This window comes from Chiloscyllium plagiosum, chromosome 12, assembly GCF_004010195.1.
Source record: "Chiloscyllium plagiosum isolate BGI_BamShark_2017 chromosome 12, ASM401019v2, whole genome shotgun sequence".
In the NCBI taxonomy this organism is placed as follows: Eukaryota; Metazoa; Chordata; class Chondrichthyes; order Orectolobiformes; family Hemiscylliidae; genus Chiloscyllium; species Chiloscyllium plagiosum.
In genome coordinates this window covers 62007917-62026279 of record NC_057721.1, presented here as the reverse complement: position 1 = coordinate 62026279, position 18363 = coordinate 62007917, and the positions used below count along the sequence as shown (strand labels likewise).

The 18363-nt window shown below is 41.8% G+C and overlaps 1 protein-coding gene across 1 annotated transcript in view; it reads left to right on the top strand.

The window, feature by feature from the left end:
• Positions 1–7025: 7025 nt before the first annotated feature.
• Positions 7026–18363, top strand: part of sim2 (SIM bHLH transcription factor 2) — a 93909-nt gene continuing 82571 nt past the window's right edge. The window contains exon 1 of the mRNA XM_043701233.1: positions 7026–7574. Within this exon, the coding sequence (XP_043557168.1) occupies positions 7400–7574 (175 nt within the window). The 5' untranslated portion in view covers positions 7026–7399. The remainder of the gene's footprint in view (positions 7575–18363) is intronic.

Below are 18363 nucleotides of genomic sequence, written 5' to 3'. Positions count from 1 at the left end.
GGGATCATTCTGTAAACCTCCTGTGGACCCCCTTCAAGGCCAACACATCCTTCCTTAGGTACAGAGCATAAAATTGCATGCACTATTCCAAATCTGGTCTGATCAGAGCCATATATAGCCTCAAAAATCACACAGTGCCAGATTATAGTCTATTAGCTTTATCTGAAACTACAAGCTTTCAGAGAACTTGTTCCCTCATCAGGAAGGAGCAGGGGCTCTGAAAGCTTATGGTTTCAAATAAAACTGTTGGGCCATAACTTGGTGTTGTGTGAATTTTGAATTTGTCCAACACTGGCACTTCTACATCACAGTTGTACTGCGTCAGCAGTACATTTCTGCTCTTACATCCTAGCCCTCTCAAAATGAATGCTAACATTGCATTTGCCTTCCTAATTGTCAACTGAACCTGCATGAATATCTTAAAAGAATCCTAAACTATAATTCCTTTGTGCTCCAGATTTCTGAAACTTTCCTCCACTTAGAAACTAGCAAACTCCTCTATTCTTTCAACAAAAAGTGCACAACAGAAGTGCAGCTCCTCCAGTGCCTCTGCATCTTTCTTATAAAATGAAGACCAGAACTGACCTCACCTCTACCAAATGTAGTCGAAGTAATGAAACTTTAAAATGACTTCTCTGCTTTCCAGTCCTACCCTTTAGAAATAAATACAAATATTTTGTTCATTTTATCTTAATGGATTTACCTACATCATTGTTTTTCATTGATTCATGTATCTGTAACTGCACAGTCACAGAGTCATAGAGCTGTTCAGCATCGAAACAGACACTTCAGTCTAACGCATCCATACTAACCAGATATCCTAAATTAATCTAGCCCCATTTGCCAGCATTTGGCTCATATCCCTGACAACTGGAAGCAGCAGGTACAAATCACTATAAATGCCGGAGGAAACATCACAGAAGTGCTTCACAGGAGGCTCCCAAGCACTGAGGATGTCATCTAGACAGGGGACGAAACATCTGCAACACAAATTTCCAGCTCAGCAAACAGAACCACAATGGCTCATATCCCTCTAAACCATTCCTATTCATGTACCTGTCCAGGTATCTTTTCAAATGTTGTAACGTACCAGCCTCTATCACTTCCTCTAGCCACTCATTCCAGACACACATCACCTTCTGTGTAAATAAGTTGCCCCTTAGATCTCTTTTAAAACTTTCCCCTATCACCCTAAACCTATGCCCTCTAGATTTGGAGGCTGCTATCCTGGAAAAAAGACATTGGCATTTCCAAAGCATTAGGGAAAACAGCCTCAGCCTATTCAGCCTCTCCCTATAACTCAAATCCTCCAACGCTGGTAACATCCTTGTAAATCTTTTCTGAACCCTTTCAAATTTCACAACAACCTTCTTATATCAGGAAGACCAGAACTGAATGCAGTATTCCAAATGTGGCCAAACCAATGTCATGTACAGCTGCAACATGACCTCCCAATTCCTATACTTAATGCACTGACTAATAAAAGCAAGCATACCAAACGCCTTCTTCACTATCTTGTCAACCTGTGACTTTACTTTCAAGGAACTGTGAACCTGCAGTCCAAGGTCTCTTTGTTCAGCAGCACTTCTTTGCTCATCTATTCTTTTAAATACTTGCACAGAGTATGTGGTCTGATTATTTTTCCAAGTAAAATATATCATCTTTCACATCTCTATGTTGCAAAACATTTATGAATCACCAACCTGTTTTGGAAGTTTATTAGGATTTTCTAATTGACAGTTCTTCAAATTTTGTGTTGTCTACAAATTTTGTAGTTGCACTTACAATTCCCAAGTCAAAGTCATGTACTTAAATGATCCCAACAATGACCCAAATGGAACATCTCTTGCCCCTTTTTACTAATTTCAGTTAATATCATATTTAATCTTGCTTTCTCTTTTCTAGTTTGCATCAAACTTATAATCCATTGTAGTATTTGCCTCCTAAATCTACACTCTCTGACCAAGGTGATTAATTTTTCACTTCTCTAAACTTAAATATATTACATCTACAACTCTACCATTATCTACTTTTTCAATTACTCTGTCATTTCCATTCTTGGTTCTATAAATTTCATGACAGCATACCAGGAGCAGAACCAGGTATATCTAACAGTGAGGTAAAAACAATGACTGCAGATGCTGGAAACCAGATTCTGGATTAGTGGTGCTGGAAAAGCACAGCAGTTCAGGCAGCATCCGAGGAGCAGTAAATCGACATTTCGGGCAAACGCCCTTCATCAGGAATCTGATATCTAACAATGAACCACAAACACAGTGGTGCTGGAAAAGCACAGCAGTTCAGGCAGCATCCGAGGAGCAGTAAAATCGACATTTTGGGCAAAAGCCCTTCATCAGGAATCTGATATCTAACAATGAACCACAAACACAGGAATATACTTACACTAAACAGTCAGCGCAGTATGTAATCGACAAAACAAAATAGTTCCATGCCAACAGATCAGATCAAAACTCTGCAGTCTTGTCACGCCCGATTGTGAATTGCGGTAAGCATCAGAACAATTAAGAGGAGTTGACACTCCTTACTTTTAGTGCGGTCCAGCATGCAAACGAAGAAGACATGGTTAAAACATTTGCAACCATCTTTAGCAAGGAGTACTGAGTAGAAGAGTCATCTCAGCCACCTCCTGACGTCCCCAGCAACAAGATTGCCAGGCATCAGCTAGTTCATGTATCAATAAATGAGGGAGACAGTGTTATGGTTGCAATTGCATTGGAGAAAGAATTCAGAGGCCCAGGTTATTCTTTGGATAAATAGGTTCAACTTCCTCCATGACAGATGATGGAAATTAAATTAAATCTGCTTGTCTGGAACTGAAAACCTAGTGTTAGTAATTGTGATCATGAAACCATCATTGATTGTTATAAAAACCCATCTAGTACGTTAATATTCTTTGGGAAAAGAAAGCTGCCATCCTTACCTGGTCTGGTTGACTTCTGAGTGCAAAGCCACATCAACATAATTGAATCTTAACTGCTCTCAAGGGCATTTATCAAAGGAGATTAAATGCTAGCCTTACCATCAATATTAACATCAACAGCCCATGAAACAACAAAGGAGAAAAAAATGGCTCCAGGCTCTGGATACAGAAAACGTTATGGGCGCTGACGACTTCCCACTTTTTTGTCCTTGGAATCACAGGATTGTTAACAGTGCACAAGAAGATCATTCCATCATCACGCTTTTTAGGTGAACAAATCCAAAAGCCTGTGCTCCAGAACTAGCCCCACCCCTAGGCAAGAGCCATACTGTCATTAAGCTAGCATTATGGAAAATTATTCAGCTTTATCTTGTTCACAAAGAGCAGGACAATCTAAATTCAGCCATTGACCATCCTTTCAGGCTACCCTAAACAATCAGGATTTGGAGATGCCAGTGTTGGACTGGGGTGTACAAAGTTAAAAATCACACAACACCAGGTTATAGTCCAAATTGAAAGTGTGCTTCCAATTAAACCAGTTGGACTAGAACCTGGTGTTGTGTGATTTTTAACTCTAAACAATCAGCGAAGTGATGAAAACTGTTATTGGTTAGCAGCATTTAATCAACGTTAACCTACTCACTGATGCTCACTTTGCGTAACACCAGAGTCACTCAACTCTGAACCTTATGGCAACAAAGGATCGTAATACAAAAGGGAAGGGTGTCTGCCCTTAACATCAGACAACATTTGAACAAGTGAGGTATCAATGAGCTCTAGCAAACATGGAGGCAATGGCCATAAGGCCATAACATATAGATGCAGAGCTAGACTATCTGAGATATCTGTGCTGTTCTAAATTGGTCACTTAAACCAGTCCCCAGTTTTCTTCAATCCAACATTAGCGGCTGCGCCTGCAGTTGACGGGCTGAGGTTCACAAATTGTCTCCCAGTGCCACACTGTACTTCTACCTTGGTCTCCTCCTCTAAGAAGCTCATTAAAATCTGTCTTTTTAGTTAAAGAGAACACGATAGTTCTCCTGTGAAGCACATTTGGATATTCTCCTATATGAAAAATGCTGTTTAAATGCTGTCCAACAAACCCTCATGATTTTGAATACTACTATTAAATCTCCCTTTGATCTTCTCTACAATAAGGATTTTCTAGTCTCACTACATAATCGGCGGCTCAGCTGACTGGACAGCTCTTTAGTAATGCGGAATGGTACCAAAAGTGTAGGTTCAGTTCCAACTGAGCTCCCCATGAAGGGGCTCTCCTTCTTGATCTTTTCCCTACCAATGGCATGGTAGCACCACCGCCAGTCATCTCTCTATGCCTAAGGTAACTGAACTATGCCAATCACATAATCAAAGTAGCGTCAGTCCCATAACGCGAATGTATGAGCCACACAGCTACATGTTTATATCGCCACAGTATGTAAGCACAACATAAATACGTCAGATATGATTACAAGATAATAAAGTTCAGCAAAATAATGTCAGCCTCATGATGGAAATAGAATGTTACGTAACCACGGTGTATCAATGCTCGAACGGCAGGTTCATGATGCTAATCAGCTAAATTCAGTATAATAAATAATGACTTACATTGTAATGAAAAAAGATTGAATCATCATTTATTGTTAAAATTATGTTAGTCATAGATGACCAAATATTGGATTTTGGAATTTCAATGGTGATGATCAATATGTTACATTTCTTTCAGATGGAAACCAGGGTTGCATGGTCTACATAGAGTAATTTCAGTCACATAATGCTGTTCTGTCGGTATTCCACTCACTCAATGGTTCGCTAATCGCTTTATTCCGCACAGATAGGATTATGCTTGCACAATATATTCCTTTTTATTACATGGTCAAGAAATAAATTCTCCACACCTTACTGTCTGTCGACCAATTATCTTAATAGATTAAAAAAAGGAGTCCAACAAAAAATGAGTTTTAAACTGAACGTACAGTATGAGGCAGTGATATTAAGAAGCTACATTCTTCCGTGGGTAGGGCTGTTGTAATCTGGGCTCTTTACTGGAAAGCCACATGGCCCACACTGTGGTGGCTGCGCTGATTTCAATCACTGGCTTCACGCTTGTGATTATTTTGTAACGAATGAGTGTGGAAACGAGTCAGTGAATGAGATAAGGAGTGTGAAAGTGAGCTGGCAAATAAATCTGTGGGTCGTGTAAGAACCAGTCTGTGAATGAGACAGAGCGCATTAGATCAGGAGGATGATAAAATGAATGAGACACCGAGAAAATGAGAGATTATTGGAATGAGACAATGAGACTACTGAAAAAAACCATTGAATCGTGGATGTGAAATTCTGAATAGACCAAACAGCAAATTATTAGATTCATGACACCATCAGTGAATGAGGCAACGTGAGTGAGGGATTAGTGAACCTCTGAGTGGATGAATCATTGAGTGAGGATGTAGGTGAGTGAGACATGGTGAATGAGGCTGTGAGTGTGTGAGAGAGGGAGGGCTATTGTGAATGAGTGAAGGTGTGTTTGAATGAGACAGAGTGAGTGTGTGATTGGGTGACGTCAGACTGAGTGAGAAAGACCGTGAGTGGGGCTCTGAGTGTGATCGTGAAATAAGTGAGTGAGTGAGTGAGTGATGCTGCGATTTAATAAAGGAGGCAGTGAGTAGGTGAGGCCGCGAGTGAGCGTGACGTGTAATAATCTGACTGGGAGGGAGAGGCTCTGAATTAGTGAGAAGGAGTGAAAGGAGCAGGGAAATACTTGGTACTGAGGGAGATTATGGTGAGGTGAGTAGGGCTGAGTATGTGATGCGGATGCCAAGTACCAGGGGAAAAACAGAGGGTAAAAACGGAAGGTTAAAAACAGTCATCAGATAGGCGGTAGGTGATGGCCTTGTGGTATTGTGGTGAGACTATTAATCGGGTAATGTTCTGGGGACTTGAGTCCAAAGCCCACAGCGGCACATTGCAAAATTTGAATTCAGTAATAATGTTGACCATGCAATCAATGCCGATTTTCATTGAAGAAAAACCACCATATTCACTCATGTCCTTTAGGGAAGGAAATCTGCCATCCTTACTCGGCCTACATGTGACTTCAGACCTACAGCAATCTGATTGATTCTTAACTGCCCTCTGGGCAATTAGCGATGGGCAACTGGTCTAGCCAGTGACTGCCATATCCCATGAACGAAAATAAAGGAGATCTGAGTACCCGTGGAGAGCCGAGCAGATTTAAAGATTTGGTCAGAAATGCTCACTCTACTTCTCTCTCTGCAGATGCTCTTGGAGTCGCTGACTGTTTCTAAGAAGCGTGGGGTCATGTGGAGCATCTGTTGAACCCGGGAAGCTGGGGTGGGGGTCTAACCCCTCTCATGCGCCCACTCAATCAGAAACTTCTGAAACGCTGTCCACAACATTAGAAACGCGTTATTGATGAGAGTTGACATCACACGGAAAGGGAGGACAGGACTGAGAGATCTGAGAGTCAGCAGGAAGAACTGTCTGAGAATCCCAAGCGAAAATAAGGTCATAAAAACTCAACGAGAATCTCCCAGGGTGGTAACTGAATTTGTCTATCCTGACTGTCGGCAACGGAACCGGGAAAGAGCAAGATTCCTCTCTAGATCCCACACGCTCAGCAACAGGACAGGGTCAGCGCGGATGACAACTTATTCATTCAACCAGAGAGCTGAGCAGAGCACAGATAGCACCCACCCCCAAATCCAGCAGCAACATCCTTCGCCTGTTACGCAGCAGGAAGCTGCCCATTGGGGATGGTGACCGGAGACAAGCGCAGCGCAGTCTGGCATCTCATCTCGACCAGTTCGCTCAGCGGACCCAGAGCTCCCCTCTGAGCGCTGCCGCCTTCCCCCTACCGTGCTCTCATGTTCAGCGTCGGATTGTCGGAGCTGGCCCCAGGGCTCTGGCGACTCACCCTCCGTCCCCGCCGCCCGGAATCAGCCGACAGGCAGCGGCTCCCGCCCGCTCGATCTGCCCCCGAGGCATTCGCTCGGAGCTAAGGGCAGGTTGAATCAGGAGGGGAAGGGGAGGGGGGGCGGGGGCGGTGTGGTGGGGTGTGGAAAATCACCGTGAAAGGAAGTCACGGCAGGACCAAAGGGGCAGTCAGCACTCGCCCAACCTGAGTGGGAAGTTAACGCTACAATTTCACTGGGAATCAGCCCGGAAACGGAGTCTCAGGGCGAGAACAGCAAGATTGAAAACTCCAGCTCTCCCAGAAGGAAGAAGTGTGCAGGTCTCAAAGACCATTATTTACAGAAAGACTTTGAAACGTCTAAAGTGTTTCTTTTTAACCAACGCATAGAGAGAGGAAGACAAACTTTCTCAGACACACATTTAAAAAAAAAAGCAACAATAAAAGAGACCCTGACGGATGTTTTTGGGGCGACAAGGCAAGTGTATTTATTATGTCAGTACCAGTCCAGTCAAATAGGCGAGATGAAGGAAAAGTCCAAAAATGCCGCGAAGACGAGAAGAGAAAAGGAAAATGGGGAATTTTACGAGCTGGCTAAGTTGCTGCCTCTACCGTCGGCCATCACCTCCCAACTGGACAAAGCCTCAATCATCAGACTGACCACCAGCTACCTCAAGATGAGAGCTGTCTTCCCCGAGGGTAAGTAATGGCTGAGAGAACGCGAAAGCAAACAGTTTGTCAAAGGATCTGCCTGCTCACCTTGCTTGCCGGTGTATTATGCTTTAAAGTGACTTTTCTAGTTGAAACCACGGCCTTTCTGTTAAAAAGGAACTCATTTTGTTTTAAAATTAACTGTTGCAAAAGTTCAATTTTCAGCGGAAGTTGAGCATGTTCTCATTCAAACTATAGCCGTGTTTTAGGATACATTAAAGCTGTCAGGGACAATCTAGGAATTAATATTTTAAAACTATGAATATAAAAACATCGACCTCTTCTAATTATATACTCAAGATCGAAGTACGACCGTATTGCGATTGTTATAGATTATGAATCATTTTCCACTTAAAATTCATTTTTTTCTGTACACTGTGCGGTTCTGCCTGAGTTTATTCTGATTGTGTAATCCATCCAATATTTTCCAAGTTCATAGTATGTGCTGACGGCACGTGAATAATGTCATGTGTAATTTCATAGTGAAACAGTCTTTCAATATATTCTGCACCATTCTCATCCCTTAACATGATGGCTACCGTAGTGTGTCATTAATGATTGTGCTTATCTAACCAAATCTAATTTTTTGCGATCGCTCTCACTTCGTGTGTCTGTATGTGCGTGTGTGAATGCTGCGTAGAATTCAGCTTGCAAACAATTCATGGGCTGTGCACAGAGCCGCGTGATTGTCGTGTGTGAATGGGCCTGAAATAGAGAAAGATGGACAACTCCCAGGATGTCTCCGTATCCATGAAGATCTCGGCTTCCAATCTCGGGCTCATTTGGGGTTCAATTTTATTTTGGGGCTGCAGAGTGAAACCTGAAGGATTCTTGATGATTGGCGAATTGCGTCTGTGTGTGTTCCTGCATATTTTCGTCCGCTTAGATTTTAAATTTTCTCCCCAAATAAATATTTCAATTTCTTCCAGAAATCACCTACAGCACTTTAATAGAAGTACGTATTGGGACAGATACAAATTAAGCACTTACTCGTGTCACGCAAACGCGCTGTGGAGGTGAATTGCTTTGTTCGCTTGGTGTAGTCCGCTCAGATGTTTGTATAAAAGAATGCACGTGATTCAGTATTCCTTTTGAAAGCCCTTACGATGGTCAGAAAGAGCGAGCATCGGCGACCTCCACACCGCCCCAGAACAGATGCTTTGCTCTCGGCCTGCAGAGTTAGGCACCGCAGTCTCTGAGCAACCACACCATACAGGTACACTTCCTTCAACGGGAAACATGCACTCATCAAAAACGAAATAGCATTCTTTACCGGAGGAGAATGTAGCGAGCTCAGCGAGATTGTGAACACCGTTCAGAATTACGATTTAAGCAACGTGCAATATGTCACCGGTATTTTCCGAAGAAATATCGTTCAGTCTCGGGAAATATATAAATAGAAACTTATATATGTATAACTACATATGTAACATATATGAGTACATATACATATGTATACATACTTGTATACATATATTAGTTTCTATTTATATCTTTCCCCAGATTGAATGATATCTCTATGGAAAATACCGGTGACATATTTCATATCAGAAAGCATGTTCTAGTCTTCCGTTAAAAAAAACGATATTTTGCAAAGCACCAAGGGAGCAAAACCTAGAATTATGCCCTGATTTAAATAGAATCAAGTTTGTCTCTGTATGTCTCCCATGCACTTGGAATTCTGCAGTTAGAATCGCCACATTATGATATAGAAACTCAACATTTTGCAATATATAGGAATCAGAGGTCGGATATGGCTAATCTCAAATAGGATCAGGTGCTGATTTGTTACCGAGTCATTGTGTACACTGACATCGCAATAAAATCCTGCGCCCTAAAATTTTCATTAAATCCTGGTTAATGTTCGATGAATAACTAAATAAACTGACAGGGCCCGCTCGGTGATATATGTGACCGATTTTGCTCAGTGTGAAATAGAGGCTCCTAAATGACAGGATGCAGTGGACCAAGTAAAGGTAAAACCACAGCCGTCATTTCAGATACACAATAGAGATTGGGAGACCCCCATCACACCAGCACAGTGTCAGAAAGAATCATTATTCTGAGTTTATTTTACAATCATCGTGATATTTAAAAAGAATTAAACATCTTTATAGGCCGGACAAAACATTATAGAGAATCCCAACCTTACTAAAAGCAGTTATTTAATCTGAGTTATATGTTGCATGTTGAGCAATTATTAAAAGCCAGCATTGTTCTCAGACATTCAAGCATATTTATGTACAAGCGCTTGATGTGCATTTAGACGTAATTCTGTCGGCATATCTGTTCTGTAAAGCCGTGTTTAACATGTGGTGATGACACATTTATATGTGTTTTATAACATGATTTTACATAAACCGCACTTTGTATGTATTCCATCGGGTTTCCTGCTAAATTAAGATGTAAAACGGCGTTGTACTGGAACTCCGTTAAATCTTGCCCTCGCCTTTCCAGAGAGGTGCAGTCTAACCGCTGGGCGCGGCCAGGGTAACTTCGTGTGCAGCGTTTCAACTGATCGCCTTTACACACACAATTTCCCCATACTTAAGCGCAATTTCGAGATGGGCAACAAACTCTTGCCTCGACACCGACGCTCATATCCCATTAAAGATTTTTTTTAAGGGGGAAAAAAATTCAGAGTCGTGTCGTCGACAGTAATTGTTTATCTTGGGGGCAACATGGAGGTAATGACTAAAAGAGTGTTTACAAGTCCATGTCTAAACTATCTACTAATCTATAACTGCGACTTAGTCCTTAAAATAACCCATATTTAATGTAGGTTTCCATGATAGAAGAATTAAGTAAAATAATTTTGTTTAGGTTTGACGTTATGTGCATCATTCCTAATAATACCTCTTTATATAGGTTTTAACAATCGACAATGTCCCTTCTGATGTACCCTTTCTGTCTGACAGCCTTTCCCCTTAAGATGGGGAGCAACAATGCCAAACATTTATTGTAAAATAGCACCTTGGAAAAGATAATGGCAGGCACTGCAAAGTGTAATGCAAAAACAAGACAGATCAAATGCATCTTTCCTAAGGTATGAACACCGACCAAAATTGGCTCATCTTCGTCTCAGGTCATTTGATTGATTATCTCAGAGAGAAACCATGTTTCCGCCTTTTGTAGGGCTATTCGTATTCTTCCTTATTTCATTAAACATCGAAGATTTTCTGCTTAGGTCTGTGGCTAGATTCACAGGTAGATTATTAAATGATTAAACCAGCGGTATTTCGACCCACAAAACTGTACGGTCAGAACAGCGGTCTGCTATTGCTGCAGTCCTTTGTTAAGAAGGCACTTCCTCCACTCCATTCCCAGCAGTCTGTTTCGTTCGCCGAGCCTATTCTACACACACCTTCGTTAAACCGCTACAAAACGTACAGTTTTGCAAAATAAAAAGAGAGCGGCAGTTACATCGATTTCATGTAGATATTTAACCCGCTTTGTAATCTAAAGAGAGATGTAATCTCTATAAAATGGCTATTCTCAGTTTATTTGAGACGAATGTGCCGCTGCAATTTGCATTCTGATGCACTCTTTTTGTGACAGAACGGCGCCGTGGAAGGACCCTATAAATCAATACTGCAGCTATATCAACTATACTTTGTATAGAGGTAGGCTAGCTTTTATAATTGGCCACATATAAGTTGCAAACAATACAACACAACCGAGCATACTTTAATCAGATCATTTCATTTAAAACCAGGCAGTACACTGCACCATGACTCAGGGAGGAATCTGAAACGATCAGTGTCAAGTGAAACCACCTTTTCCAAAGGAGCTGTAACCGCACAGAAAGTGGCCTCTGTGAGATTTCTCGGAGGCGCGATGAAGCATCTGCTCCAATCAACTCTTCGCTCGTTTCCTACTGTTCAATTAGTAACTGGAATTTATAACAGATCTGACCAGGTCAATTTTGACAGGATACATTGCATTGCAGTGTCGAGTGAAATCATTTAAAATTGCTTGGAGTCTTTGAAACGTTCATTTCGTCCGTTTTAACCTGAAAGTACAGATGGCATCAACAGAATTCCTACTCTAGTGAGGTGTCTATGAAGTCACTCCAATATAATTTTTAGGGTTAGACGCCAGGGACTGTGGGACCACCCTCAACTTTCACTCCAGGCAGCTTGCGGGGTCTTCGCCAATGGCAGTGTATACCCTGCACTCTCTGGTAAAATACAACACGGTGTCATTGCAATGATGGTGCCAGGGGGCTGGTGTGAAGTCAGTGTACTAAATCAGAACTCTCTGGCAAAGCTCAGCAGGTTTGGCAGCATCTGTGGAGAGAAATGAGAATTAACGTTTCGGTTACAGTTCTGAGATAGGATCATTGGACTTGAAACATTAACTCTGATTTCTCTCCACTGATGCTGCCAGAGCAGCTGAGTTTCTCCAGCAATTTCTGCGTCAGTTTCTGATTTCCAGCATCCGCGGATGTTTTGGTTTTTATTTCGTGAAGTTAGTGTGTTGTATGGATGCAGTGTTCCTTACTTCAATGTAACACTTCAATGCCCCTGGTTTTCCGGGGTTGGGTTTGAGCTGCTTTCAGAATGTAGCTGACAAGTTCCCACTCACCCATAAGTGTGGCATGGATTGATGGGTCGCAACATAGACAAATAATCACCTGTCCATGCATAAGCCCCGATCAGATGGAAGGTCTCAAACCTCCTTTGCATGGACATCGATGTGGGCATCGATGAACGTTAACAGCTCCTAGGCCGGTGAGGAGGCTGACAGAGATGTGATCACATCTCACATTAGACTAAACATTTGATTTGGTTGTTTAATTCCACTTTTCGGGGAGGACTCAAAGAGCAGTAATACTGCCAACCTCCAATTCATATAAAGGAATTGCAGGTGGCCTTCATCTGAGTCGGGAAGTGAGGGTCTTATTGGGGTTCAAGCCGCCGTTTGCTTTTCCGCTGCACTTAAACTAAATGGAGTGAAAAGCTGGGCTAACTGGGCTCCTCTCTGTTTGAATTTGCCACCAAGTGTGGTATAACTGCAGACTCCGTGTGATGTGCCCATACAGTCATTCGGCTTTACAAAAGCAGAATTTCTAAGATACATTGGTTCTGCAGACACTCTCAGACATTGATCATCAGCTCTGATGAAGAAGAGTATCTAAACTCTAAACATTCGCTTGATCTCTCTCCGTGGATGCTGTCTGACCCGCTGTGATCTCCAGTATTTGTTGTTTTCAGTACAGATTCTAGCATCTCCAGTAGTTTATTCCTACTTTCGGACGTCGAACCAGTCGAAAACCGTTCGTTTAACACAGTGCTTACATTTCTTGGCCTCTGTATGGCGGAAATCATATTTATCTTGCCCAATGCCCTACCCAACTATTAAAAATGTAAATATTAACTACTTAAGTTTAGGCCTGGCAGATTTAATGGTGCCCAGGGGGCTTGGTAAATCAGGTTTAACACTGCGTTGGATTTGCATTCGAGATTAGCAGAAGAGTAAAATGGAAATACTTGGCATTAGCGCGAAACTGCAATACAAATGCACCCTTGATACAATCCCGATAGGGCAAAGCCTGCTGCTTTAATGTGCAGGAATTGCTACAAGCGATGCCTGTTGGGCCCATGTATGTACACAGGCCTCCAGCTACGGAGGGGATGCACTGAACAAAGTGTCATGTGTTGGCACCGGGACATCCATGGTGTTATCCCCGCGGTTGTAGTCAATATCTATCCCTGAGTTAACATCAGCAAAAATAGGTGATCCGCTCATTGCGAAATTGCTGTCAGTGAGAAACTGTTATGTAGTTGCAACATCACAACATTGATTGGATTTTAACATTAATTATTTATTTTATTTCACTTTGAAGGACATCGTGGTGTCATGAAAATGATGTTTAAAATTATTAATACAGTGGTTTGCTTTTTATATAAGAATTTTTCAAATGCTAGTATATGCTGGCCACATAAGATTACACACGTGAAGGCAGGGACAAATATGTACATATGTTTTGAAGCACAAACACACAAGCCACCAGATTTCTTTAATTTACTTATGGAATGTGCTATTTATTGCTCATCTCTAGTTGCTCAATGGGTAGTAAACAGTCAACCGCATTGCTCTGTGTCTAGAGTCACATGTAGGCCAGACCAGGCAAGGAGGATAGATTTCCTTCTCTAAAGGGTTTAGTAAACCGGATAATGATTACATTGATCGCCATCAGACCATTTTTAAAATTAAGTTTTAAATGAAAGTTTGTTTATATAATCCACCGCAATATTGAATTCAATTCCATTGGCCATGATGGGATTCGAATCCTTGTCTGTAGATATCAACAGAGATTCAGCAATGTCACCACTACCTTCCTGCTTTCTCCTCCTCTTCCGCGCTCCCTCCACCCAATCCTTAAATAAAGGTCTGCGTCCAATGCCTGTACTGACCACACATACGTATAGGTTAATCATGATCACGTATTTTCGCTGTCCTGTGTACCTTAAAGTCGCGAAAAAGAATATTGCTTTAAAATGATGAGCCGAAACCCTTTTTAGAGCTGTTAATTATAACCCAGAATTCAGATCATTAAGATGAAGTCTCATTTTTACTGCTCTTTGTTTTGGTTGATGATGGAAATTGGCATCTCTGAATTCTTTATGGGAACACTGTCATCGAAAGTGCAGCATGAACCTGCAAGGCAGAAAACGACATACAATAAATTCTTATTGTAAATCTCTTTCGAATGCACAGAGACACTATCACTAAATCTGGGATTATACCTTTCTGCACCGACGCGGACCTATCAACATTGAGTCCTGCACAGAATTTAACTGAGTGATAAATTTGCCTAACTACTTTAAAGTGCGTTCGTAATCCATTATGTGAAATGCCTAGAGGGGACGGTTGTGTTTATATTGATACGAATGAGTGTATGAGAATCTACGCACGAGTTCACTCCCGCCGAATTCATTAAGGCAACAATCAATGTACTCCTTGAATACAAAATCTTTCAGAAAACTTTCCACACAAAGGGTACCTCCAATGATCCAGCATATTGAATTTTACAAATTTATTTCTCTGATTTTGGTAGCTTCTGATTCGTCAGGGAGCCTGTTAAAAGGCAGATGCTGGTTAATGGTGAGACCGTGTTGGTCAAAAGGATGTTCGCTGTTATGGTTAGGCAGCCAGAATTTTGTAATATGAGAGTACAACGCGAACTTTCTCCACAAAGTATTTATTGCAAAGAATCTTGATCTTTGCTTTCGCGAATTTTGAATAGTTTTCTAACGCCAACTGTAGTTTGGGTGTGAGTTGAAGTGATAAATAATGTGGCCAGCGTGAAATAATCTAATCCCGTTTTTCCAAGATTTTTTTTAATATGAAGTAAAAGATTGCGGAACGTTAGATAATCCATCTCCAGTAAGAAAAAAAAGTCCCAATTTCCGGATTGAATTACTTTGCAATTTGCCGATCTACCTGCAATTATTATAGTAAGATCTTTATAAACTAATACAAACTTAGAAGAATTCAGAAGAAAAAAATCTCTGCTGTGACAGTTATTTTAATCGTAATTGATGTGATTTAAACTCTATGTTGCAACCATATAATTCCGAACGGGTTAAATATACACAACTGCGAAAAGGACGGGCACATGCAGCAATCTGAACTGAAAGAAAATGCTGTTTTTGCAAGTTATTTGGCATTTGAAAGATGATATATCCTGAAGTAACTTATTAAAATTTAAATGCTGTCTTCATGAATCAAAGTGACGGTCAGCGCGATCACCATTGATGTCTGAGTGGGTGTGCAGAGCAGTGTGTGGTATTTGTAACACTGGGAGACGTGTTTGGAATATTCTGAGTCTGTGTTATTAGCTGCATGGCTTTAACCTTCTTCAGCAATAATGAACGGCAAGGTGCGAGCCCTTGTCGTTGCACTGTGAGTGAGCTTGCAATTCGATGGCACAATTCGGTTTTGTTGTGCCATGACTAAAAAGAATGAATGCGGGTATAAGTTAACAAAAAGAGAGAATGATGATAATCGCACTAGCAGTAAGAAGCAATGAGACCCGGGTTCTGAGTGCCTGTGAGCGAGTTACATGAGTAACAACATTATTTAAAATGATGTGGAGGTGCCGATGTTGGACTGGGGTGTGCAAAGTTAAAAATCACACAATACCAGGTTAGCTTTCGAAGCTAGTGCTTCCAAATAAACCTGGTGTTGTGTGATTTTTAACATGTCACATGATGAGAAAAAAATGTTTATTCGTAGGAAGATTCTGAGTGGGTTATGCAATGTCAAAAGTACAAGGGGGAATCTGTTCGGGAAACTCAGTAAGTCAGGTCGCGCCTGTGGAGAGAGAACGTGTCAGAGCGAACATTACACAGACTGACACGGGCATTCCTGATGAAGGACTTTTGCCCGAAACGTCGATTTTCCTGCTCCTCAGATGCTGCCTGACCTGCTGTGCTTTTCCAGCAACACTCTGACCTAAACTCTGGTTTCCAGCATCTGCAGTCCTCACTTTTGCCTACGGGAACGTTAACTCCGTTTCCCTCGCTAGTGATGCATCGCTGAGCTTCTCCAGCGCTTTTTGCGATTTCAGATCGCCAGCATCCGCTGAAGTTTGCTACAGTCTTAGGGCGATGGTTTATGCAACGCTGTTTCCTCACTGACTTGTGATTTTTGTTTCAGAATTGCAGCGCCCGCGTTCTATGCTTATGGTTTGAAAAGTGGGCGATCGCATTCACAGCGGGACTCTCACAGAGATGACATCTTAGCGAGTTTTGAGAAGATTTGTAGCTCAGGTTGAGGTTCTGGATGTGGGTTTGAGTATGTGTGAGTACACTGACAGTGTTGAATGGCTTTAAAATTAGACAGGTACTATGAGTGCACAAATCTCTGAAAATCAGGCTTTCACATCAACTTGAGCCATGCAACGTTTAAGGATCAAGTAATCCCCGAGCATTTTTCTATTCATTTCGGGGAAACGGGGGAGGGAGAAACGGTAATCGGTCACGTGACATCAACTTCACATCAATAGACCCCTCCCCGCTCCATTCAGCCATTGGATCGATCTGTGTTAATGACTGACCAACTCTTATAGGCAGCACGGGAAGAACCCATTCGATTAACCGCGGCGGCGGGGGGGGGGGGGGAGAGACGGCGCTTCGACGAAGAGGTATTGGTGAAGCAGAGGTGACTACAGTAACTGATCCGTTCGCTGCTATCGCCGCTTTATCCACTTGCCCTAACACACGCTTAAATACACGCTACTCTTTACCATGGCGTTTAAATGTCAGAAAAAAACATAGGAACAAACTAAAGGTCAAGTGGCAGATTTCCTGATCCTAAAAAACAGTCGTGCTTTTTATTTCCGTGGACACTTTCCACAGTAGGTTGGGGGTGTGATCGTTATGATGTTTTCAAAGAAAATATAAGGAAATGTCAAATCTTTTACTTTCTGTGTTTCCTGGAATTAAATTGTCATAGTCGATGAAGTTAAGTGACAGATTTAGGAATGTTACACCTTCCGAGAGTCCTCGCTTTCTCTGAACCTTTAGCTGTTGCTGCAGGAGTGAACAATTAAAGCTCACTCCTTCGGGGGAATCTCACAGCAGAGAGCTCTTGAAGCTAACTTGGAAAACAGAAAGGTGGGGAGGGGGCGGTGGGACAATCAGCCTTGCGTTTTAACCTTTGGAACGTGAAAAAAGGAAGTAAGGGAACGGGCAGAAAAACACAACAGCTCAATCATATATGGGACTCAACTGCGGCAGCGTTTGAACGCCCGGTTTGCCTACAACACCTTCTTAGACTGTTTACATGAGATAAAATAAATGGCGAAGTGAGAGAATCAAACACTGTACATACATAGATTGAGTATCCGATACGGTCATTTATTATTTTACAGCCCATCAATACATCAGCGATGGCCTTTGACATATTCACACGTGTTGTCTGGAAGATTCACGCCTGTCTGAAATACCGGGACAGTTTATTTGTACTGCGCTTAGTTCTGCCTCATCCTATTGCAATATTGTCAGGAGGTGTAATGAATGCTGAGTACGGCCAGATTAGATATTGGACTTCATTACTGACTGAAGGACAAAGGGATTTAATACCAATTCGAACATGTCAAGACAATGACAGCAAACTGCTTATCAGAAAACGACAACTTTTTAGGCCATCCATGGGAGGGAAGGGGGTTGGAATTAATAGAAACTTGGTATAAAGCGACCCTCGATTTCGTTTCTGGACTTTTTTTTCTATCTAGCTATCCTTTCATCATAATTCACGTCTTTAATTCAGTAAGACTATCTCGACAGGTCTCTGGTAATCCATCAATCATGACCAAAAGACCTAGCAACAAAAGATTTACAGCCTTAGCACAGGTGACGTTCAGTTTGTCCTCCTCTCCATCGCACTTCAACGGGGTTGAAGCCAATTTAAAGCACGACTTCCCCAGGCAATGTTTATGAAATCTAAGTGGACCCCTCACACTCCGCATCGAATTTGATATACTTACTGATATCACGTGTCTATCCTTAGGCTCCAAACTGCAATCCAGTTCAAATCAAAACACACCTAACCTCGCCCATTTCCTCGTTTTTCTTCTGTCGATAGACACGAGATTAAAAGATCTTTCCAAGTTCCAAAAAAACGAATCAGGCCGAATGCCCAAAAGCCAACGCGTCTTTATCGTCTTCCAAAATAAGGGTTAAGTAATCTTTATACTTTTGGAGAGAAATATCCACATAAAAATGTGAACTTGTTACAGTAACACAAGTTGAAGCACAAAATCAGG